We start from the raw sequence: 24033 nt of genomic DNA on the forward strand, positions 1-24033 counted from the left end.
TGGTTATAACCTGAGATTAATAATCAAGGAAAATCTCTATTTCTTTAGTTACCCTGGTAACTGACTCAGAGTTGAAGTGATCTCATGCTTGAGAACTGAAAACCTGGGGTTTCCCTCCTCTCAGGGTTGAGTGTTTTGATTGGACTCAATTTCTGAAATAGACCTCTGATGTTTAATTTTAACTGTAATCGTTATGACCCTAACCTGTTTCACAGACCTGTCTATCAATTTCTTTGCATGTTGATGTGTCATCTGCTTCTGAAAGTTGCCTTATGATGATCATGTTGCTTTTTAGAAACTCTTCTGGAGCCACACTCAGGACTAGTTCCATTATCAGCTTCTATAATGGCTACCTGTGTACTGGTCTGTATATGTGTGTGCATGTGTGTTATGCTAGTTCAGAAATGAAGGCAGCATGGCAACATAGTAGTTAGTGCAACAAGAAGGTTGTGGCTTTGGTTCCCAGGCCTGGGACCTTTCTGTGCAGAGTTTGCATGTGCTTGCATGGGTTTCCTCCAGGCACTCCAGTTTCCTCCCACTATCTAAAAACATGCATGACATGAGTTGTTTGCCCTTGTTGTTCTGTGTTTGTTTTCCTTGTGATAGACTGGTAGCCTGTCTAGGCTGTACCTCCCCCCATCCATCCAGTGTGAGCTGGGATTGGCATTGCCAACGCCCCAGGAAGAGATATGCAGTAAAGGATGAATGAAAAAATAATGAAGACACATCACACCAAGTATCGTCAGCTGAGACATTATTTATCTATACATAAATAAAATTTATATGTTTGTACATTACCATTGACATAAATGAAGTTCATGTAACCTCTGAGACCAACCCCACCCTGTGTGTGAGCAGAAGAGCAGCAGAAGAGTCTGACTGTATAATTAAAAAACACATATGTACATGCTTCTGTCTGTTTGTGTTGTAATGCTTCACATCAACAGTCCAGAGTCCTGGCATCCCTTTGGGTCTGGCTAGTCCAACTGGAGCCAGTCAAGAATCCCCTGTGATAATAAAGACCCAAAAGTGTCTTCAGTCTGCAGACCTGGATCATGATGAGACTGAACCCTTTATCTTGAGTGCAAATATGATGTGCTGCTGCTGTGACTGGACCAGAGAAAGGCTGTCAGTCACTGAAGTCCTGTGTTTAGGCCAGAAACCAAGTGTGATGTGTATAATTCTGTTCTGAGTAAATGAAAAGAGAATCTGGAGCTCTCGTACCTCAACTCTTCACCATAACTCTAAAACAAAACAAGTGCTGCTGCATCCTGGGTAAGGTTAGAAAACGTTCTACCTCGTGACTATGATGAAGTAAACAACATGCAACCTCAGGTGACTGAAGATCATGAATTGTATGACCGGTGATTTGAATTATTACTGGAATATACACCCAAAGACAGACACTTGTCTATGTGTGTAGACAGAGTGTATAATAACATATAAAAAGTTATCTGATCAGCAGAAAAGAGTCCACTAGTCCATTATCTCTAAGATGACTGTGATCCTGATCTTGACACAGTTAATTTGTTTTTATGAGAACAATGATGATTATAGCTTGATCACAAGATAGATAGTGTGTCAGACATGACATTAACACTGTCTTATTACAGAGCTGATGAGTGGAATTAAGTGAATCTGATGAAAAGCAGCAGCTTCTTCTTCAGTGGGTTTAGACATTAACAAAGCAGAGTCATCCAGAGTAGCTCCAGTGAGACTTGGGTCTGTGGAACAGAACGAGACAACACTAGGTTACAGATTCAGGTGTGGCATCAGCTGTTTTAGGTGTTGTCATTGTACAGAGAAGGGATCACACCTCCCAACAGAAAATGGAGGTATTAAAACAATCAGCAGTGTGCGTGCATGTATGCTCCTGCTCGGTTGCCTGTGGCAGCAGTAGTGAGCACAGTTGTTGGGACTACTTTTCTGTGTTCTTTAATCAGCAGATGCCTGGCCTGAGGCCACACTAATTATCATCATTTCCTCTTCCTGTCTGTGGCTGCCAGCAGGAAGCCCGCCCAAAAACATCTGCCTGTTCTTCTCCCACATTAAGTCACAAAGAAAGATAAAGGCAAAATTGTCAAAAAGTAAACTTTAAGATAAATAATACAAACTGGGAAGGAAAGACTCGAGCAATTACTGTGGACAACAGGGGCTGACAGGAAGGGTACCAGCAGGTCACAGAAGCAGCTGACCAGGGGCCTACACAACTTGACTGACACACAGCTCCTACCTAATTAAATTTAAGATACCATTTGGGAGGAAACCTCCTAGTTCTAGTGCTGTCGATACCTCTCAGAGGTGAGCTGAACACTCTCAGTTGCTGATGGTGTCCTCAAGGCTGGAGCTGGCTGCAGGGATTCGAGGCATCTTCTTGGCAGGACTGGGAATGTGCTGGGAAAGAGAAGGTCATTGCATTATGGTCGAGATTATGATTACAAAATAAAAGTTTAATTTTGATCTGCTGCTGACAGAAAAAGAGAACACTGACAAAATGACAAGCTGAAGCTGAACACTGCCAATGCTCTATTTATTTCTCTCTCAATAATTTGATCCACGTGTTTCGTTTCTCAGAGAGCTCATAGTTCCTTATTTCCCTAGTAGGCCACTCCGCTCTCTAGATGGAGGTTTACTGGTTCCCAGCAGGGTCCTAAATTAACACCCGCCAATCCATCAAATGCGGGTTAAAATTCATTTTGGTGGGTGTTGATAAAAACCCACTAGCCGGTGATGGATGAGGCAACTGTGTTGATATACTCTACACCAGAGATACTCATTGCTTGGCTTGTCAAGCTTTAACTGGTGGCTCGTGTGGTAGCCTGTAATATGGTAACGCAGCCAAATTTTTTTTTTTTTTTTAAATGTACTACATAAATCGAATAAATCGATATTTGGAAACTGCACATTGGATTTAAGCACAAACATTGTATGGATGTGTGTTTGTTTGTTTGTTTTTAGAACTTTAGACATATTAAACATTACTCGATTCAGTCTGCCTGCCTGCGACGTCATCGGCACGCGCCAACAGCAGCGCGAAACTCAGAACGACAACAAAACGCAGCATGGTGGAGGAGATGGCGAGAAAGAAATTTACAAGCCAATCCTATGTGTGGAAACATTTTGGCTTTTGCAAAGACCGGGGTGTTCTAAATAAGTCGCCGTCGCCGTTTGTGGAATATGTAGAAGCCAAATAAAAAAAAAACACAGAAAAACAACAAAACAAAACGCTGGCAGTCCGGCACCTCTCCTTAAGAAATGTTGGTTTAACTTAGGGCTGGGTGATAAAACGATAATTATCATGAAATAACTTTTGTGAAGAGCATACTCTATATGTGTGTACCTATATGTGATGTGTCTTGAAGTAACCATATTAGTAAAATTTGATTTAATTTCCACCTAATGGTGACTGGGATATTTACTCCTCCTGTACCTCAGTGGCTCTGCTGGAGTGAACCAGTTCTCGTTCTGCTGGGAGGTCACTGCTCAGAGGTCTTCGGCTATACTCCCTGCGGTATTTGTCATCCACCCGTGTCAAATACCAGGTCCCTGGGAACAGGTCATCCACTGAGCCTCGGGGGACATAACTGGCTATAGGGACAGGAAGAGCAGTTAAGAGCAGGCAGTGAGATTGTGATGAGGTCAGGTTATAGACTGTGCCAAAGAAAACAAAAATTAAATTAACATTTTGCACAATATGCAAAAAGATGGCATGTTCTATTTACAACTATTTACAATACTGCAATCCGGTGTCTAAATGTGCCAGGTACTTATGAGGATATATACAAGACCATGTTCATCCATGAAAAGTGCAATAAACAAAAAAATAAAAATAAATAAATGAATAGTAAATAATAATGTTAATGATAATGCGTCCACACCCCACAAATGTGTGTATGGGAATGTGCATAGAGTATGTGAGTATGTGGTGAGTGTCTAGAGTGTGTGGGCTTTGTGTGTATAAGTGTTTTTAGTGATTAGACAAGAGTGACTGCAGACTAAGTGTTTATCGTGGAATAAGTACAACTCCCAGAAAAATTAAATCACTTCCTGTGGTTATGCAGGTAGTGTGGCGATACATGACACACAGGAAAATCATGTGATAGTTATGTTTACAATGAAATGGTGAATATTCCATCATAGGAAGTTCTGTAAACAGCTGCAGTATAGATTATAAAATTATTGTTTTTTTTTTATTTTTGTGCCTTTTTGTGCCTTTTACTGGATTTCAGTGCTCTGGGACACATTGAATGCCTGGTATTTAAGTGTCACTCCTTCAGTTTCTTATGCAAAAAAAAAAAAAAAAAAAAATTATTGCTCTATCTTATTTGGTTGCAATTCTACCAGTATTTAAAAATAGATATGCAAATGGATCGCGGGCGATCTCGTCAGTTTTAATGAATTAACAGTCAGAGCAGTTCTTCATTAGGACTGGGGTCCGTTTCACAAAACAGGCTCAACAAACTCTGAGATAGGAAACTCAAGAGTTTACAGTTTACAGTTCCAGAACAGCAGATTTGAGTTCGTTTGATTAACTCGGAGTACTTTCACCTGGAGTTGCACAACTTGTCAAATCAGGGCTCCGATTTGACAAGTTGTGGTGCACAGTGTAAGGTCAGACATGTCAGGACCTTACACTGTAGATGGGTCAGCCAGTGCACGCGCCAAGTCACCATGGCAACGGGGAAGAGGAGGGCCACCCCGATAGAATTGGACATTTTAATGTGTTCATACGGCAAGTTTGAACATGTTTTTAGAAAGAAGTGCAACACCGGCTGCAAAAGAGAGGGAGACAGCGTGGGAGAACATTGCTGCTCTGGACAATGCCTACATTTACATGTAGTCCTTTGCAATCTCAATAATATTACTTGGGAAAACTCCTTGGATAGTAGCCTATTCAGAAAGGCCTGTAGAGCTAACATCTTGATATGTTACTGATAGTTCTCTTCCCATCCACATTTCTTAACATTGTGTGACATTTAGCCGACAGTGAAGTATTAACATTATCCTTTTTAACAGGGCATGAGTGGGCAACAGCAGGAGGGTCCCTCAACTTCCACTGCACAGACTGACACAAGGAGATGGATGTTCAGTAAACATCAGAGGTTCATTCTGTGGAATTCAGTGCAACTGTATCATTTAATGTCCTTTTTATGTATTCCCAGTTTACAGTAAAAGAAATTTACAAAATTCACTTGCTGAAAAAAATCCAAAAAACCGCAGAAGAAATTGAATATTTTGACCACCAGATTAGGAGGGCAGATGGAGAAGTTCATTGAGAAAAACCTGGTCCCGACCATGTTAGTTTCACAGAATATGTTACTATGGTAACTGACTGAGAGGTTACGTTACCTCTCTTTGTGAAACAGGCTTGAGTTACCCCTCTTTCTCTGTTTTGAGTTATCTCAGAGTTTCCATCATTTCAGGGTTAACAGACTCAAGAGTTTCCACTAAACTTGCTTTGTGAATCGGACCCCAGGTCTCTCGGATGGAGCTGTTTATCACTTGATGTGACTTATCCATCAATTTTCCAAGGAAATGTTATTGTGTTGTCTAATGGCTTTTCATCGTAATAAACCTAAGAATTCCTGACACATTGTGATTCTGACTATCACTAACTACTGCCTGTAAAAACATCTTATTCATAGTCAGACATGAGCGGTATGGTCAAACCTAGGTGGTGAGTCTCCTCCCTCAGCTTCATGTTCTCTGAGAAAACAACAGGTGAGACTTTCGTTCTTGAGTCCAGTCGAACCTTCAGGTCACTGAGGCTGGACACAAGTTTGTCCAGACAAGATCCTGATAATCACCAAATAGAAGAACACACTACCATGAGTTCACATTGCAACTACATAAACGTTATACAAATGACATTAGTCGATGCTGACTCACCAGGTGTGGGGTCCTGTGTCACTCGGAGAGAGTACAGTGTTGCAGCAAATCCTGAACCATATGAGAAAATTCCAATTCTTTGTCCTGCTATCTGTGACGGTGTGCATCTGTAACAGAAACAATAAACATTCTGCTTACACAATACAACAGATTGGTGTCAGTCAGACATGTCAGGACCTTACACTGTACATGGGTCAGCCAGCCTTGAGTGACTTAACTGAAAATGCAACTTATGTGGACGTGATGTTTTACTGCTGTGTCAAAGTAAAATGCAATTTATTTTTAGATTTGTTATAGTTGTTACTTGTCATAACAAAAATACAAAAAAATAAATAAAAAAGGGCACCTTCTCTGTATATAAAGCTCTTAGTGGCCAAGCTCCATCATATCTCAGAGAGCTCATAGTTCCTTACTGTCCTAGCAGGCCACTCCGCTCTCTAGATGGATGCTTACTTGTGGTTCCTAGAGTCTCCAAGAGTAAATCTGGATGCAGATCTTTCAGTTATCAGGCTCCTTTTCTGTGGAACCAACTTCCAGTATCGGTCCGGGGGGCGGACTCTTGCAATTTTCAAGAACAGGCTTAAAACATTATTGGCCCAGGCTACTGGGGGAAGGACTGAGCATCTCTCTCTCTCTCACCATGTTTTCCCAAAGTCTCTGTCTCTCCCTGTCCTCAGCCTGCAGGTGGTGACTCATCACCATCCCATGTTCCTGCAGTGCTTGCTGCTCCCACATCTTCATGAATTCTATACTACAGCTCATCCCCATGTACTTCATGTGCATCATGTTCCTGCCTGCACCTGTTTTGGATGTCCCCCTCTCCTGCTCCTGCTCTCACCCTCCCTCCATGTGTGTCTCTCTCTCTCCCTTTCCCCCGCCCCCGCCCTCATCTGCCTCTTAAAGGAAAGTTTTTCCTTGCCACTGTCACCAAGTGCTTGCTCATCGGGGGATCTGTTGGGTCTCTTTAAATAAATTTATAAAGAGTTTGATCTAGACCTGCTCTATATGTAACGTGCCTTGATGTAACTTTGTTATGATTTGGCGCTATACAAATAAATCCGATTTGAATTGATTTTTTTGTTGTCTTTTTTTATATAAAAAAAAAATCTGATATATCTGATATATATATATATATATATATATATATATATATATATATATATATATATATACACACATATATATACACACACACATTCATGTTCTCATCTTTCTTATTCACTGATTCTTTTGTATTTCATTACAAAGTCAAGACTCACTGTGCAATGAGTGATGCAAGGCAACCATAGACAGAGGGGGTGTACATATTTCCATTCTGGTTGGAGATCAGCAGAGAGGGCTTAGTCTTCCTGTCAAACAGCTCAGCACTGGCCTTCATGAAAGCTTTTTCCACATCCCGGTCAAAATAGGTCTCTTCATGCTTTACATCTCTGATCCAAAGACAAACAATTAGCAAATAAAGAAGGTTGTGTTTGCTTTGCCAAATAATAAAAACATTGTCTGCAGTTAAAATTTGAATAATTGTTGTATGTTTGGAATCAGTGTGATGCAGTGTAGATCAATGAAATTTAGCAATTTGTCCTTTTGAAAAACTAAATTTTTTCTTTAATCCAAATAACTGCTATCAGGAACCAATGCTTGCCATTAGGTCACTGAAATGCTCATATGGTTACAATGTGGTGTCACTGCTACGGTATAAGACCACATCTAACTTTTTGTGTGTGTGTGTGTACCTGAAGGCATCAAGGCCTGTAAATGGTCCCGTCTCAGTATTGGGGTTTGGGTGACTCAGAAAGTCATTCAGCATCAATCTGGCCAATGACTTCTGCACCAGTTTGCAATACGGAGAGTGAAAGACAAGGTAGCCAAAGTCCTCCAGGTTAAAGTGTTTCTCAGAACCATCTGTCAAGATGAAGAGTGATGAGCAAACAGTTGTACAGAGAACAGTACAATATCTGTTCGTTTCCTCCCACTTCTGCACAAAAGCATCTAATTTCAAGAACTCACCAACATGAATTCCATCTTTATACTGCTATGCAAACTCATAATTGTCGAATACGACACACAGTTTATAATGTTTTTAATAACTTACACACTGCAGAAATCATCTGAAAGGCTCCGCTCATGAAATAACTTCCTGGTTATTGAACATCAGTAACATTAGGCTGTTACTCATATGGTATGTGGTCCTTACCGTATTTCCCTGGTTTATCTGAGTGATTTATGGTTTAACTGTGTCAACAACAACAAAACAACTTTTAAGTATCACTTTCCACACACCTCTCTGCCACTGAGCATGGATCTTCTTGCGATATACAGAGTAGCAGTGGTCTAGCGCACTTAAGTAGCACTCTATGGACAGCTTGCCATCCACCACAGGGTACTCTGACATCATGTCCGGTTTGTAGAAGTCATATGCATGCTTCATGTGGGTCCCTCGCAAACCTGCAACACAACCACAGCAAGTATCAGTAGAGACATTAAACATTGAGTTGCACACAAAATATCACACAAAGTCTATGTTTAGAAGGAAAGTTTAAAGAAAACAGGACATACTGACAGGTGCCTCCACCTGTCAATATGGCAATAGTTTTCTATTTAGTGAACAGCTGAGCTCCAGTGACCAGAGCTAAGTAAGAGTTGGGTCTTATCAAGACAAAATGGTTTACTGACCGCGCTCAAAAGCCAGAGGAGCATTTGGTCCGATCAGCATAGCTACCGCACCAGCACCCCCTGTAGGCCGGGCATTTCCTGTCGAGTACACAGCTATGTCCCCTGCTACTACCATTGCATAACGACCTGCAGAAATGAGAGATGAGAACAACGACAACAACAGGACTCATTTAAAGAGATACTAAATCATATACACATAAATCTCTTCTCTACAACTGGATCATCAGTATGGAAAGTCAGCTTGTAAATTAATCAGTAGGTTTACATGCACAGTTAAGTCGAGCTGTGGTTATAGCGTGATAAAGCCATTTAATCAGACTTCTGTCCTTGTTCCAGTATACATACACTGGAGTGAAATCGATTTATTTGTTGAAATCATGACGCCTCCGCTACGATAGGTGGCGACATGCCCTCTTTCAGCTTGTGGGTAATGGGTCAGTACTGACTGACCTATGATGTCACAGACCACAACAGAGGTGGAAGTAAATGTCAGTAATGCTCGTTACAATGCACTTTAACCCAGATTGGTGGTTTTTTTCCCCCCAATACAAAAATCACAGTGAGATGTATAAAGTTTTTGACGCACATTGGTTTTCAATGTAAACCTTCTCATAGGACAGGTAGTCTAGTGCACCCCAATCTTTCAGTGTTCATTGTTCATGTTCAGCATGGCCAGCCCTTACAAATATAGTTGGTTTTATTAAGGGTGTAGATTGTAATACAGTATGTATAAGTCACTTTAGCTAATGTGTAGTGTTAATTGAATTCAGCCCTCAAATTTAATACCTGGCTAGTTTCAGTATATACTTCCAAGCAGAAAAACCTTTGCAAAGGACTTGGATAAGGCATACACAATCATGACAAGAGAACTCAAAAAGACAATTGCAGCACAGAACCACGTGTCCACCACAAAAGCTACCTGGGAGTCATGGTGCACTGGAACGAATCACAGAAATGCCTCTGACTTACATTAATGATCTCTGCACACAGTTTCAGATTAAATATATTAACAACAGGGAATACCACTTTCTTACAGAATTATATGCCAATTTGAAGCCATTCACAGTTGTGCAGTTGCATCCTACAGGGAGTGGACACTTGTTTTTAATGGTTCAACCAACATATATATATCCCAACTCCATACAGTACACCAGCAGAATGATATTTCAGTCTCTGCAGTCTTGTCCTAATCCCAAAGCGCAACCGTCTTGGTGATGGATGCTTTCAGTGGCTTCTTCTGTTCTGTTGTTATCTCCCCGTCATACACCCTTATTGCCAAAAAGTAAATTTTACCAGCCTTGTTTGGCCGTATGCTACCTCAGATTGTTTATTTGGTAGAAACAGTCTGTTTACTTTTTTGTCCTTTTTTTGGGGGGGTCAGAAGTCAGTCTAAAATGAATGAGCTGTGTTTCCTATGAAGACCAATAGGCCAAAGCACTTCAATATCATTAAAAGTACTTTGATTTTCTTATTTATGGTTCCATTTTGGGGGCAGCATGGCGGCGTAGTGGTTAACGCAGTCGCCCCTTACTAAGAAGGTCGTGAGTTTGGTTCCTGGCCTGAGGCCTTTCGCTTAACTGGCAACGTTAAATTGACCATAGGTGTGAATGCGAGTGTTAGTGGTTGTTCGTTTGTCTTTGTGTGTTGGCCCTGCGATGGACTGGCGACCTGTCCAGGGTGTACCCCGCCCCTCACCCAATGTGTGCTGGGATTGGCTCCAGCAGCCCCGCAACCCGGATACGGATAAAGCAGATGAAGATGAGTGAGTGATTCCATTTTCTTAACTATGCAGTGCACTTGGAAAAAAATTATAGAAATACAATCTTGTCATATCTTCAGATGTTAGGTTACACATCATTGTGGCTATTATATTGTTATTATATTATCCAGTTTTTTGCCTTAGGTCTAGCTCAATCAGATACCACATCATCTTCCACTGGATGTGTAATGAGCTACATTTAGATTGCCATATCCATGTTTCCAGTTATTTTGGTTACAGTAACTTAAACGTAATGAAAAAGTAGTGTAATGCCTTACAATTCAAATATCGCAATAATGTAATGAATTACTTTGAGACAGACAGGATGTGAGATGTGAGAATATGAATTGTATGAATGTACTTTGTTTTAAATATGGAGTGTCCACAACACAAAACAATCAGATAAATATCCAGGATATTCATCCATTTAATCATTAGTAAACATATAAATACTCAGTGACACAAGTGGGTTTTTTTTAACTCACCATCCCATGAGCTGGACTCAACCCAGTTGATAGCATTGAAGAGTGCCGCTGTTCCACCATAGCAGGCATTTGTGGTGTCAATGCCCTCCACATCTGTATTGCCCGAGTCCTCAAAGAGCTGCATGAGGACAGTCTTGACAGATTTGGATTTGTCAATGATTGTTTCTGTGCCAACCTCCAGTCGGCCCACACTATCAAAGGACAGACCGTTTTTCTCCATCAGCCTCTGAACAACAGTCAGGCATAGAGAGTTGATGTCTTCACGATCTGAGCAGAAACCCATGCGAGCTTGGCCCAGGCCCACTGTGTATTTCCCAGTTGGCACACCATCAAAAAGCTCCAACTCAGCCTGGTCCACATACTGGGCTGGGAAGTACAGTTCAATGGCAATGATACCCACGTCTTTGGGCCATGGTCCCATATCACTGAATGGAGCTGATCCAGGCATCCTGTATGGCTGAGGACAAGGTTCACGTTTATTATTGCATTCATTTGATGTACATACTATCTCTTGATGAAATAAGGGTAGCGCGCGCGCACACACACACACACACACAGAATTGATTAATCCTGCCTAAAATGGGTTCTTCTTTCATTCCATCATTATGTACCCTATCTTTGACTCGGCTCCTCTATTGGGACACCTTCTACCTATCTGAACTCCCATCTCTCTACACAGGAACCTTCTGGACTCTTTTAATCCTGAGTGAGGTGACAGGAAAAGCACAGCATCCTTCACTCCACCAGTTCCTACCAGCACCACCTGCTTCCCTTCCCTCTGTCTTTTATTCCCCCTTATATTCAGTGAGGTGTAGCACTGCCCTCCCTGCCACACAAAGGTCATTTCACTCAGTAACAATCAAGAAACAAAAAGGACTGGTGATGGCAGTTTAATAATAGAATATTTAACAGCAAGACTATAACTGCATCAATCTCATATAATGTTGACAACCTGTGTTAAACTATGAGGACAAATGCAGACTAGATAAATAAATTACATTCTTAATTTTACCGTGAACCAGTGAAGAGAAGATTGCAGAGGAGAAATATGATCTCTTTTCCTAGTTCCTGTTAACATTTGTGCAACCACGTTTGAAATTAACTGAATGCTTTTCAGAGAATTGTAGGGACATCCTGATAGTTACAACAGTCTACTATAGAGGTAACAAGTGCATGGACTTGTTTTTCTGTATCCTCTTGAGACAGGATGTTTCCGATCATTGCAATATTGCAGAGGTGAAAGAATGCTGTCCTAAATACTTGTTTTATATGAGGGACAAAGAACATGTCCTGATCAAAAATGACTCCAAGATTCCTAACAGTGAAAATGGAGGCGAATCGCTGTTTGGCTGTTAGCACATAAAAATGCCATTTAACGTCACCTCCCTAACATATTTAAAGTTTGACTTAAGAAGCAAGGTTACTCAGAACAGTTACCAGCCACAACACCGTCGTCTATGTAATAGGACCCTTCACGTCGCGTTTATCCTGTATGCTTTACTGGTCGTTTACATATAGAACGAGGACATATCATAATCCAAAGCGAATTAGCCACAGGAAGTCGCTCGCTTTAGACGTAAGCAGAGGTAACTAAAACTAGTTCGGTTCATGTAACATAATTCGTTCAAGACTGACAGCTAGCTGTTAGCTGTCAGACTGATTATTACACGAACAACGTAACATAAAGTTCGTGTTTGGAGGCGGACATTAGATAAGGTACTCTATAGAGTGAAAGTGGGTGAAAGGGCAACGGGATTTCCTGCAACTTAAACCATTTATCACACGTACCAAAATCTGCAGTCTGCTAGACTGTCATATTGAGGGACCGCTAAAAATCGCGACACCAGTTTTCATACCGACAGCAATGGTTCACCGAATTAAATCAATGAATAGCAGAGCGTAAAAGCATGGCTTCTGCCACAGTGAGGTGGCTACCCGGACCGAAAACACCGACGAACCATTTCCGAACCATGATATGGAATCAGACGTTTGCTCGAGCTGCCGGATTTAACGTTAGTTGGCAGATGTGGACCAGCTGGATTACAGATTATGTAGTTTACTTTGAAAACCCCTGATCTGCCCTCTCTAGTTCAAAGTCAACACACTGACAACAGCCTTGTCTCCTCGAACAGCTAGAGTCGGACAGTGCTACCGTCACGCCAGATTTCAACAAAGTGGAAAAACTCTCACCTGAGTTTGGAGAGACGCTTGGAGTTGTCACTGTGCTGTAGCCGATAAGCTTGCACGAGTTTATTTATCTACGAGGGCTGCGGGGCCGAGAACACCCCGGACTACAGCACCTGGCCTGCTATCCAATCACAGCTCACACTCAACATGCGGCGCTACCATGTCCCGGAGCATTCTGACCAATGGCTTCTTCGGAAGCACAACCACGAGCCAAGGCTGCGTCAACGGTCCAATGGTGTGAAATGTACGATGTCTGGTGAGAGAGAAGGAACCAATAAATCGGTGCCATTAATTCCTGGCGAGGCAGCGGTACAGAGAGCTGTGACCATAGCAACAGGCGTCAGTACATACAGTCGGTGTCTGCTGTCAGGTTCTGGCGGAGGTGGAGGGAAGTACACACACACACACACACACACACACAAATCAGAATCAGAATCGCCTGTATTGTCATTGTAATTTACATTACAACGAGATTTGAGTGCAGCTCCAAGGTGCTTTCAAGGTAGAAGTGAGAATGAGAAGTAAGAGATATATGTACAAGATATATACAAGATCAAAAATATATACAACTAAATAGGAAATATCAAATGTGCAAAATATGAAAAAGTACAAAGATGTAAGCCAGAGTTATATTCAGAACTGTGGAATATGTCATCGGCTGATATTGCAGAGGAATAGTTTGGATATAGAACGAATATTGCATGAGCCGTGTTAAAGTACAGAGTGTTAACATTTATTATTGTTCAGTGCAGTGATGGCTTTGGGGAAGAAGCTGTCCTTGAGCTTGTTTGTCCGAGTTTTGTGAGACCTATACCGTTGGCCCGAGGGTAGTAGGTCGAACAGGTGTCTGTTCAGGTGGTAAGTGTCCTTAATGATGCTGGCAACTCTGCTGAGGTAGCGACAGCTGGCAATGTCCTTTAGGCTGGTCAGAGAGCAACCAGTGATCTTCTGGGCCCCGTTGATCACCCCCTGCAGTGCTCTCCTGTCTGCTGCTGAGCACCCCGTGTACCAGGTTGTGATGCAATATGTCAAGATGCTCTCGATGATGGCTCTGTAGAACATCACCAGCAGCTTCTCCTCTAGATTGTTCGTCCTGAGCACCCTCAGGAAGTGGAGTCGCTGCTGGGCTTTCTTCACCATCACTGTGGTGTTAGCAGTCCAGGAGAGGTTGTCAGACAGCTGCACTCCCAGGAATCTGATGGAGCTGACCCGTTCCACGCAGTCCCCATGGATGTACAGCGGGGCTGGGTCAGCCCTGCCCCTCCTGAAATCCAGGATCATTTCTTTGTTTTTGCAGTGTTCAGTTTTGTGTTTGGTGTTTGTTTTGCAGGCTATTGGCTGAACACCACTCTGTCAATCAGCTGACCTCATCTCTGTAGTCAGACTCACCCCCCCCTGAGATGAGCCCGACCACGGTAGTGTCATCTGCAAACTTGATGATGGTGTTTGAGAGATGGATCGGAGAGCAGTCGTGTGTAGAGAGTGAACGGGAGGGGGCTCAGTACACATCCTTGGGGTGAACCGGTGCTGAGTGTGATGGTGGAGCAGAGGTGAGGGCCAAGTTTCACGGACTGTGGGCGATCTATGAGGAAGTCCTTGATCCACTGGTAGACGGGGGTGGAGATGCCCAGGTGGGACAGTTTCTGGACCAGGATCTCCGGGATGATGTGGTTGAAGGCTGAGCTGAAGTCTAAGAAGAGCATCCTCATGTAGCTCCCCTTTCAAAGCACTTCATGACCACAGGCATAAGTGCAATAGGCCTGTAGTTGTTGATGTTTTCCACTGCTGAATTCTTGGGGATGGGGATGATGATGGAGGCTTTGAGGCAAGGTGGGATGAAAGCCTGTGACAGGGACAGGTTGAAGATTCTGGTGAAAACTCCAGTCAGTTGGTCAGCACATGCTCTGAGTACCTTGCCAGGTACTCCATCAGAGCCAGTCGCCTTCCTGGGATTCACCCACTTCAGAACACGTCTCACTTCATGCCCCTGAAGTGTTAGTGTGCTAGTGCTGGAGGGTGGTGTGCGTGGAGTGGCTGCTGGTCTGTGTCAAAATGTCAAGCACAGCTCACGTTCCACAATCAATCATCAATCAGATCAAAATATAATCACCAGAAAAAGACATTAGTATCATCAGCTAATTGTCTTCTGCATTTCCTTCTCTGAACGTCACTCGTGTAGGATTTATTGAGATGAGTTACAGCCAAGGACCCAATTATTTGTCAGGGTTTCAAGGTGTGTGTTTATACACATACACTATATGCCTTGACTCGCATATGAATTTAAGTGGCATCCCGTTCTTAATCTATAGGGTTTAATATGACATCGATCCACCCTTTTCAGCTGTAACAGCTTCAGCTGTTCTGGGAAGGCTTTCCACAAGGTTTAGGAGTGTGTTTATGGGATTATTTAACATTTAACATTCTTTCAGAAGCACATTTGTGAGGTCACGCGTTGATGTTGGATGTGAAGGCCTGGATCTCAGTCTCCGCTCTAATTCATCACAAAGGTGTTCTATCGGGCTGAAGTCAGGACCAGTCACGGTGATTGTCCAAAATGTCTTGGTATACCACCATACACATACCATATGGTATATGGTATATGGCATAGGCGTTTCTAGGCCATTTTTGCAGCACCCCTAAAATGTATTTATATATATATATATATATATATATTTTTTTTTTTTTTTTTTTTTTTTTTTTTTTTTTGCTGTTTGTCCATGTTTAATAAGCTTAAGAAATGTCAAAACCATATACAGTATGGTACAGTATGGTTTAAACGTAATAATTAACAACAGAAGTACAGTAGCACCCCCCCATGCTTCGAAAATGGTTTGATTCACCCCATCCCTGCCACATTTCCCTATCCCCGGGTCTGAGTGCTTCATCTGCAGAGTGTTAACAATGCCCTTCCAGAGTGTGATGTGTAAGTACCTGGCCTAAACCAGGATATGTGACATATTTCTTTACTTCTACCACTCAATACTAGGGGTGTAACTGGATGAATTGATTTATATTCTTGTGATCCAACTGCATCAATCTGTGCTAGGCAAATTGGCATTCTGGACGACAAATATCGATAAAAATTTTTTAAATGGTAAAGAATCGATTTTCATTGATATGTGGAAACTGCAAATTGGATTTAAGCACAAACATTGTATGGATGTTTGTTTGGTTTTAGCATTTTAGACATGTTAAACGTTACTCGATTCAGTCTGCCTGCCTGTGGCGTCATCAGCACACGACAACGACGGTGTGAAACTCAGAACAACAACAAAACACAGTATGGAAAGAAATTTCCAAGCCACCTTTGTGTGTGGAAACATTTTGGCTTTTGCAAAGACGGGGGTGTTCTAAATAAGTCTGTCACTGTTTGTAGAATATGTAAAAGCCACATAAAAAAACAACAACACAGAAACACGACAAATCTTTCCAACCATCTACTAAGGGGCCATGGGATTAAACAAAAACGCAGACAGTCCACCTGTCCTGAAGTGTTGGTTGAACTTTATTTTTGAGATTAACACAGTATTATTTTTATGTTAACAGCAGAAATAGCAAGTAAACCTACTGTAAATTCAACCTGAGGAAATGTTGGTTGCATTTTATTGTGTACTGCTTATAATGAAAATGAGAGCAGAAGGTTAACCTTCTGGTTGCACTTCATTCAAATAAAAGGTTAATGTATTTGCCATTAATTGTTATTTTCTTGTTTATAATATCTATAATTAATTTAAACCTGATTTCCCTACAAGATACCACAGGGATCTCTGAAACTTCGCCTGCACTGTCCAGTATCCTGGTATTTTTTTCAGAGTCACACTGGTTGAACTTTTGGCTAAAAAGTTTCTGAATCGATTTCAAGTCACTCTGTGGATCGAATATCAATTTGTTTTAAATGAACCAAGATCGTCCTTGAATCGAATTGGCAACCATGAATCATGAATCAAATCGAATCGTTGTTAAAGTGAATCATTACACCCCTAGTCAATACCCACACATTATTGTCATCACCAGTCTTTATTTCTGCTGCAGTGAGTCGTCGATCACTGTTTATGTTGTTAGGTACGAGTTAGTTTTTTCTTGGTAGGCAACGTTACAAGTGTCAGTCAACATTGTACATGTTTGCCTGGTCTTCAAGTCTTTGAAAACATTGTGGCTACAGACGATGCGTTTCAATTTTCTCTGGAGTTGCTGAAAGACATTTTAGACCTTGCAGAGTATGTGGAAGTGGGACCTGCTGACCCAGACCATGTAGCGTGTAAAGCAGAGGAATTTATTGAAGTTGTTGAAGTGGTATTTTATTAAATTAATGACACATTCAAATAGTTATTTAAAGATTTATTTTTATATTTCATTCTGTCCCTTTTGGTCCTCTACAGACAGGGATCGACTAGTGTGGACAGGGATGCCTGTGTCTAGTGATGGTAGGAATGTGGGAAAATAAAGGTTGTGGATGTAATGACTGCTGTGGTTGAATGGGGGAGCTAGAAAGCAAGAATGAGGTGTGGTGCCAGTGGAGCTTTGGGAGAAGAAGAGTGCGTGGTGGGTGTGTGGCAGGTAAGCAGTCAAACACATGTGGCAGTGAGGACAGCAGTTTGAGAGTATATGAAGTTTTTTTGTTGTTGCATGAAGTAGTGCTTCCCAGGTAGGTCAAATTTGTCTTGTGTGAATAACATTAGAATATCTTCATCATAGAGACATTTCATTTTGCTTAGTCTTCTTTCCATCCTTTGTCTGAATCCCATCCCAAGTTTTCATTTCCCCATATAGGTGTGTCGTTTAAAAAGGTGTGGGCTTTAGCCATTTTGTCAGTGTTTTTGAGGAAAGGAGTTTATATGCATTTTCCAAGTATTTTAGCTCGTGACAAATAGAGGTATTGACACAATGGAAGTTCTACTGCATTTCTATCCTTACCCAAACTGGAACCTCTGTGACATGGAAGCAGTATATGGCAGCCTGGAGTTGAGCTGCCCAGTGATACAGCTTCATGTTTGGCAGTTTAAGCCCCCCACGTCCACAGGGCCGGTAAAGGAGAGGAAGACACAATCTAGGGTGCTTGTTGCTTCATGAAAAAGGTGATACTTTTCTTAAGAGTAGAAAAAAGAGGTTGGTAGGGGGAGTGAAATTGCCTGAAAAAGAAACAAAAAATGGGCAGAACAGACATCTTAATATCCATACATCCTATCTTAGAGATGGGCATCAAACTCAATTTCTCTAGAGATTCTCCTATAGCTCTAATAATGGGTTATAATTGATTGGAATTTTTTTTTTTTTTTCAATGACAGGTGACATTCACATTTTTATTAATCTTTACTTTTGTCAGTTTCAAGTTATTTCAGTGACCCTTTGTGTGTTTTTCTTTCTTTATTGGAAGGGTACTAAGAATTTTGTTCATTTCTGTAAATATTACATTCACAACAAACATAAATAAGAAAACAGACTTTGTTTAAAGCTGTTTATTCAGTTATTTAGTTTTCCGCTGATTTTTTTTTTTTCTTTTTTTTTTTTTTTTTGGTACATATGCAGTTAACATTGCCACCTCATAGGAAGAATGTTCTGGCTTCAATCTCATGTCTGTGAGGTTGGAACCCGACTAAAGGCTGCTGCACTAGACGGAAACAAGCTGAAACTAGTAAGAGAGCCAAACGTGTTTTGTGTCTATGACCTCAAGATAGTTGACTACAAGAAAGAGAGAAAAAAGAAAGACTAAAACAGTAAGATAAAAGGTATAAAATAAACAAAGTAAAAGCATAAAAATGTAATTAAAAATATCTAAAATCATATAAAATAACAATTAAATATAAGAAGCCTGATTAAAAAGGAAAAAATAAATAACAGAAATCAATTAAATGCCTGATTGAAAAGGTGGGTCTTGAGCCTCTTTTTAAAAACATCAACCGTCTCTGCCGTCCTGAGGTTCTCCGGCAGGTTTTTCCACAGTCATAATTACTGAATGCCGCCTCCCTGCGTGTTTCGGATCTGACTCTTGATCAGAACACATCTGCCTTGCAATCCTGGAGGCTGTATATTTCATTATGAGACACAAAATAAGGGGTGGGGGCAGGGTTTTACACTCCATGGCACGGATGCACGTGATTCCAGCCAATCCTTGATGGTGGATGTAATAGAGACTTATGATGAAGCCTTGCCTTGTGTGTCATCAATGTAAGACACACACTTATGTTAGTCAGAGAATCAGGGTTATGCAAGTAACTTATTTGTACTTTTTTTGTCATGAATTTAGAAATGGGTGCAACCCATCAAGTGTATAAAACACAGATCACAAATGTCAGCAAGGTTAAACTTGGATCGGTGTCTTCAAAAACCTGTTTCTTGTCAGGTGGTGCAACCACTTCTGCTATTTAGTGGATCATTTTGTGCCTGCTGCTATACAGCCACACTGAAGAAGCGGCCGATCAGCAGATAAATCTGAGAAACAAAATATTACTGTCACAGTTTTCTATTTCTGTGTTAACCTACGTTTGTGTGTTTGGTGCATTGGTGAATTGACTTTCTCTTCCAGGAAATGGCAGGAATATGTCCATCATGCAGACAACATGACGCAGAGCAGCAAAGGTTACACACAGATACAACCAGTTTAGTCTACACAAAGATACACACAAAGACCACAACAGAGTGAAAAAAAAACAAAACAAAAACAAAAACCTTTCCCAATGGTTATTTTCCCTGGTTTACAGTGCCTATAGAAAATCATCATACCCTGTGAAAAACCTGACCTTTTGTCACCTTACACCCTGGAAATTATAATAAATGAAATAAAACTTTTTTTTAACTGTATGTACACATAATAATCCTCATCGTCAAAGTGAAAGTAACATTTTAAAACATTCTGGACAACTATTAAAAATTAGTTGAAATACCTGATTTGGTTACGTGACCAGCCCCCTAGAGTATAACATTATAAACTTACTCAGGCACAACCAATCAACTTCCAGATCGAACACCAGGCTAACTGCCTCCCACTTGATACTAATTGCAGTGGATTTGATTACTCTAGAATAAAACCAGCTGTTTTCTTGAAAATTCCACTACTCGTATTGCATGATAGTGAAAGGATTCAACATGGTTGTTAAAGTTGAAAAAGCACAAGTTAGGTGAAGGCTACAAAAAGATTTCGAAGGCTTTATCTATATCTTTGAGTACCATTCAGAGCATCATTAAGTGGAAAGGCACCACCAACACCTTGCCTACATCAGGCTGTCCATCTAAACTGGATGACCGAGCCAGAAAGACATTGATCAAAGAAGCTACCAAGAGGCAAAAAGCAACGTTGAAGGACTTACAAGACTTCATGGCTGTGACTGGTCGGTCTGCGCATGTGACAAAAATCTCACATGCTTTACACAAAGCTGGTCTGTATGGCAGGGTGGTAAGAAAGAAGTCTTTTCTGAAAAAGTGCCACACTCAGTCTCATCTGTGCTATGCAAAAACACATCTGGAATAATCTGTTACCATGTCGACAAAGGTTTTACGGTCAGATGAGACTAAGATTGAACTTGTTGGACTGAACTCCAAGAACTATGTTTGACGAAAACCAAACACAGTACACCACCCAAAACACACCATACTTACTGTGAAGCATGGTGGGGGCAACATTATGTTGTGGTGATGTTTCTCTTCAGCGGGGACTGGGCAATTGGTCAGGATTGAAGGGAAAATTGATGCTGCCAAGTACATCCAAATTCTTGAGGAAAACCTGTGTCCCTCTGCTAGACAGCTGAAGATGGGCAGGTCATTCACCTTCCAAGATGATATACTGCCAAAAGAACAAAGCAGTGGCTTAAGGATAGGAAGGTGAATGTCCTTGAATGGCCAAGTCAGAGCCCTGATTTAAATCTTACAGATAATCTGTGGATTGACTTGAAGAGAGCAGTCCATCGCCGTTCCCCATAGAATTTGACTGAACTTGAACAATTCTGCAAGGAAGTGTGGCAGGTGATAGTTGTATCAGGCAGGGAGCCTATGGATATAAGTGATATTAAGTCAAAAGTCGGAACAAAAACTGGACCCGACCAGGTTATGTTCGCAGTCAGAGGCGGTCCTGCAAACGACCAGGGGGGTGTATTGCACCCTGGGCGAAACAGCCATCGGCTTCCCCCAAATACAAAAATAAGAGAAATAACAATGATAAATAAATGAAATAGAGTAGGTAAACAGTAGGTAACAGTTCCTATCTCAGTGTTCTCTACACAGGTGCAGGTGCAAGGTGTGACTCTGAAGACAGCACACCACACACACCATCGGCGGAGCCTCCCACTTACTCCCTGAAAGAGATGAAAGACGCTCCGGTGGAAGCAGGAGAAACAGACACTAATCAAGGATTAGTGGAAAAAGGGAGAGATCACGGAAACAAGGCACAGGTTCCTCCCAAAAGACAGCACACCAGCATGAAGGGTAAGAAACCACAAGACACCTGTTTAAACACCTATGGAGGAAATGAATGAGGATTTAAAAGAAAAATATCTCCAAGAATTAACCGAAGCCCAGCTTCTCATAAAAGAAACAACTATCAAATCACAACTGCATTATTCTATTTTACAAATGATTGCAGATAGAAAGGTAAAGGTTATCAACCCTTCAAATTCATTGATATGAATTGTCTGCTTGACACTGCACTGGGCATACAAGACACAGTTGAAGGTCTTTTGAAAGTAGGAGTTTTACAGAGATCTCTTTCCAGCTGGAATACTCCCATTTTGCCTGTCGAAAAGAAAGACACAGGGAGGTATTGCATGGCACATGACCTCAGGACCATAAATGCTGTCACAACTACTCCCATGGCTCCTCTAGTGTTCTCACCTGTTAGCAGAGATCGAAACCCTTTAATGTAACCACGCCTATTATGATGGGGAATGTCACACACACATGGTGTAGTGAAGTCATAGATGATGAAATAGCCGCACATACTGGAATTTGTGACCCATTCACTGATGTTTTTGATACATGGTTTGGAAAATGGTGAAACCTGGTGATTTCCGTTATCTCCTCAGCCATTACTTTTACATGAATGCTACTATTGTGTGGTTGTTGTTGTATACCTTGTATTCGTTCTCTATGTGTCCGTCTCATCGCTGCCACCATTGAGGGGAAGGAGCCTCAGACTCAGCCTCCTCCATATCAGATGCCCCTCCTTGCAAAAGAGGCGGAATATGAAACAGTGAAGGCTACACAAGGCTTTGTGTAATGTAATAGATTTGATTGATCTCAGAAATGTCAGATCAAAAGATTGTTGGAATATCTGATTTTATGCTTCTTACATGCTTTTATACTCTTTGATAATTATATTGTTTGAACGTAATGGACTGCTTATGATGAAGTAAAGAGTGACATTTATATGAATAAAGAAAGTAACAACTGCACAAAGTAATAAGGATAGAATGGACATGAATGAAAAACATCTTTTAAAACATCCATATATGGTATATGTGACCTTCTACTAATTGCTGACTGAATGCAGAAGATACAATGGGGTTGTGGGAACTGCAATGCAGTGGAAATGTGGAAATGCAGTGGGGGCAGTGGGGGCCGGCCTGCGCCTGAAGAAGGCGCCTGCTGGTGCTGCTTCCCCATGCTGTGGAACATCCATGTGCAGCCACTGTTGGGCCATGCACATGATAGAACGCATGGAGCTGTCCTCCATTTTGGCCAATGAACTCCAAGCCGAGGAGTGGGAACCCTACTCAGATGCTTGGGAACCCCTTCCCTCGGATCTTCCCCAAAATCGTGAAAGTGTGTAGCTGAAGCTGCCAGAGAGAGTGTATCCTCCCCAAGTATCAGCAATGGCATTGGAGGAGAGGGTGCTACATCGACTTACAAGGGAGCATCAGGCTGGCGACCCTCAAGCACGGACCTCATCTGGGCCAACTCAGCAGACAGCTGCTCCACCTTAGACAAAAGCCTGCTATGATCAGACTTCGCCTTCTTCCTGGGGGGTGCGGCTGCCACAGCCACTACTCCACACTTAGAGCGTCTCAGACAGTCCGGAGGTGGCTGGCCTGATGGGGGGAAGTCACGCCCATCTTCTGGATGTTTCACCTCTGCAGTTCATGCAGGGATTGTCTGAAAGTGCATCCCACAGATGCTCAGGGCCAAGGCTCGTAGGGCAGAGGTCGTGGCTGTCCTCTGGTTGTAGAGAAATGGGAGTCATCCATTGTGGTGGCTCCAAGACTGCTTAGATGCTCCTGCTTGCTGTCCTATTGGGGCCTTGCACGGGGGAAGGGGATGCGTATGCCACCTGTACCAGGTAATGGACTCAGTAAAGATCAGTGACCACTCCCAGTGAGGACACTGCCTTACCGGCGAGAGAGTGTTGCGGTGTCCCTGTGAGCCCAACACAACTAATTCAACAGAGAGATATCGCCGTCACAGCTCCTGGAGGGCGAGTGGTTGCTGTTCCAACTGACAACAGTCGTGGAACTAATAGCGATGGAATAAGATAGCTGTAGTAAGAGCAACCTGTGTGCGAGAAGAAAAAAAAGGAAACGATCCTCAGGTGACACTGGAAGATATGGTCTCCTCTGGGTCATCTAGAGGTCACAGGTGACATTGTTGGTATACATACTTTAACTGCGCATGTGCGATTCTGTGCTTAAAGCACTGCTTCTGGTGGGCAGCAGGGATGAAGTAGGACTGCATCCAGACCTTTTGCAGTCTTCATCCTCACTAGAATGTACCACGGGCAACATAAATGGTTGAAAACCACCATGATTCATACACTTTCTGGTTGAGTGTGAACCAGTCGCTAAAGTGATCTGGTTCACTTTAGTCTATGTTGTTGGCCACCCCAAACTTAGTAGTATAGTAATAATAATAATTATCATATCATCAAAGCATCTGCATAAAATGTATTAGCCACATAACGAACAAAGTGTGCTTAAGCCCTTGTTTATATATATTTTTTTATTTTATATTTACTACTTAGATTCACTGAGTGGAATCAGTGAACCAAATCATCTGAGACTGCGGTGTTACCGGAGAGCCTGCCGACTCGGTAAACTGTAAATCATCTGATTCAGAACA

At 41.8% G+C, this 24033-nt stretch overlaps 1 protein-coding gene and 1 long non-coding RNA gene across 3 annotated transcripts; both read right to left on the minus strand.

Annotated features, from left to right (window-relative positions):
• Positions 1 to 743: 743 nt before the first annotated feature.
• On the minus strand, positions 744 to 13184 carry hmgcs1 (3-hydroxy-3-methylglutaryl-CoA synthase 1 (soluble)). Of its 2 annotated transcripts, none has more exons than XM_029515237.1 (11): positions 12997 to 13184; positions 10807 to 11263; positions 8563 to 8688; positions 8170 to 8334; positions 7623 to 7791; positions 7149 to 7319; positions 5890 to 5996; positions 5671 to 5796; positions 3431 to 3588; positions 2293 to 2394; positions 744 to 1724 (listed from the first exon to the last, which is right to left on the minus strand). In XM_029515237.1, exons 2-10 carry the CDS (start codon positions 11252 to 11254, stop codon positions 2317 to 2319), a joined length of 1548 nt encoding a protein of 515 aa, XP_029371097.1. In that variant the 5' UTR covers positions 11255 to 11263; positions 12997 to 13184; the 3' UTR covers positions 744 to 1724; positions 2293 to 2316. The 2 variants fall into 2 exon arrangements, with proteins under 2 accessions (XP_029371097.1, XP_029371098.1); XM_029515238.1 differs by lacking the exon at positions 12997 to 13184 and adding an exon at positions 12244 to 12343.
• Positions 13185 to 17749: 4565 nt separating this feature from the next.
• LOC115051682 (uncharacterized) lies at positions 17750 to 22383 on the minus strand. The gene is made up of 4 exons (XR_003841310.1): positions 22053 to 22383; positions 20856 to 20974; positions 20587 to 20770; positions 17750 to 18122 (listed from the first exon to the last, which is right to left on the minus strand). It is a non-coding gene; the product is annotated as an uncharacterized LOC115051682 (long non-coding RNA).
• Positions 22384 to 24033: the final 1650 nt, after the last annotated feature.

The sequence above is a fragment of the Echeneis naucrates genome, chromosome 12 (assembly GCF_900963305.1).
Source record: "Echeneis naucrates chromosome 12, fEcheNa1.1, whole genome shotgun sequence".
Classification (NCBI taxonomy): Eukaryota; Metazoa; Chordata; class Actinopteri; order Carangiformes; family Echeneidae; genus Echeneis; species Echeneis naucrates.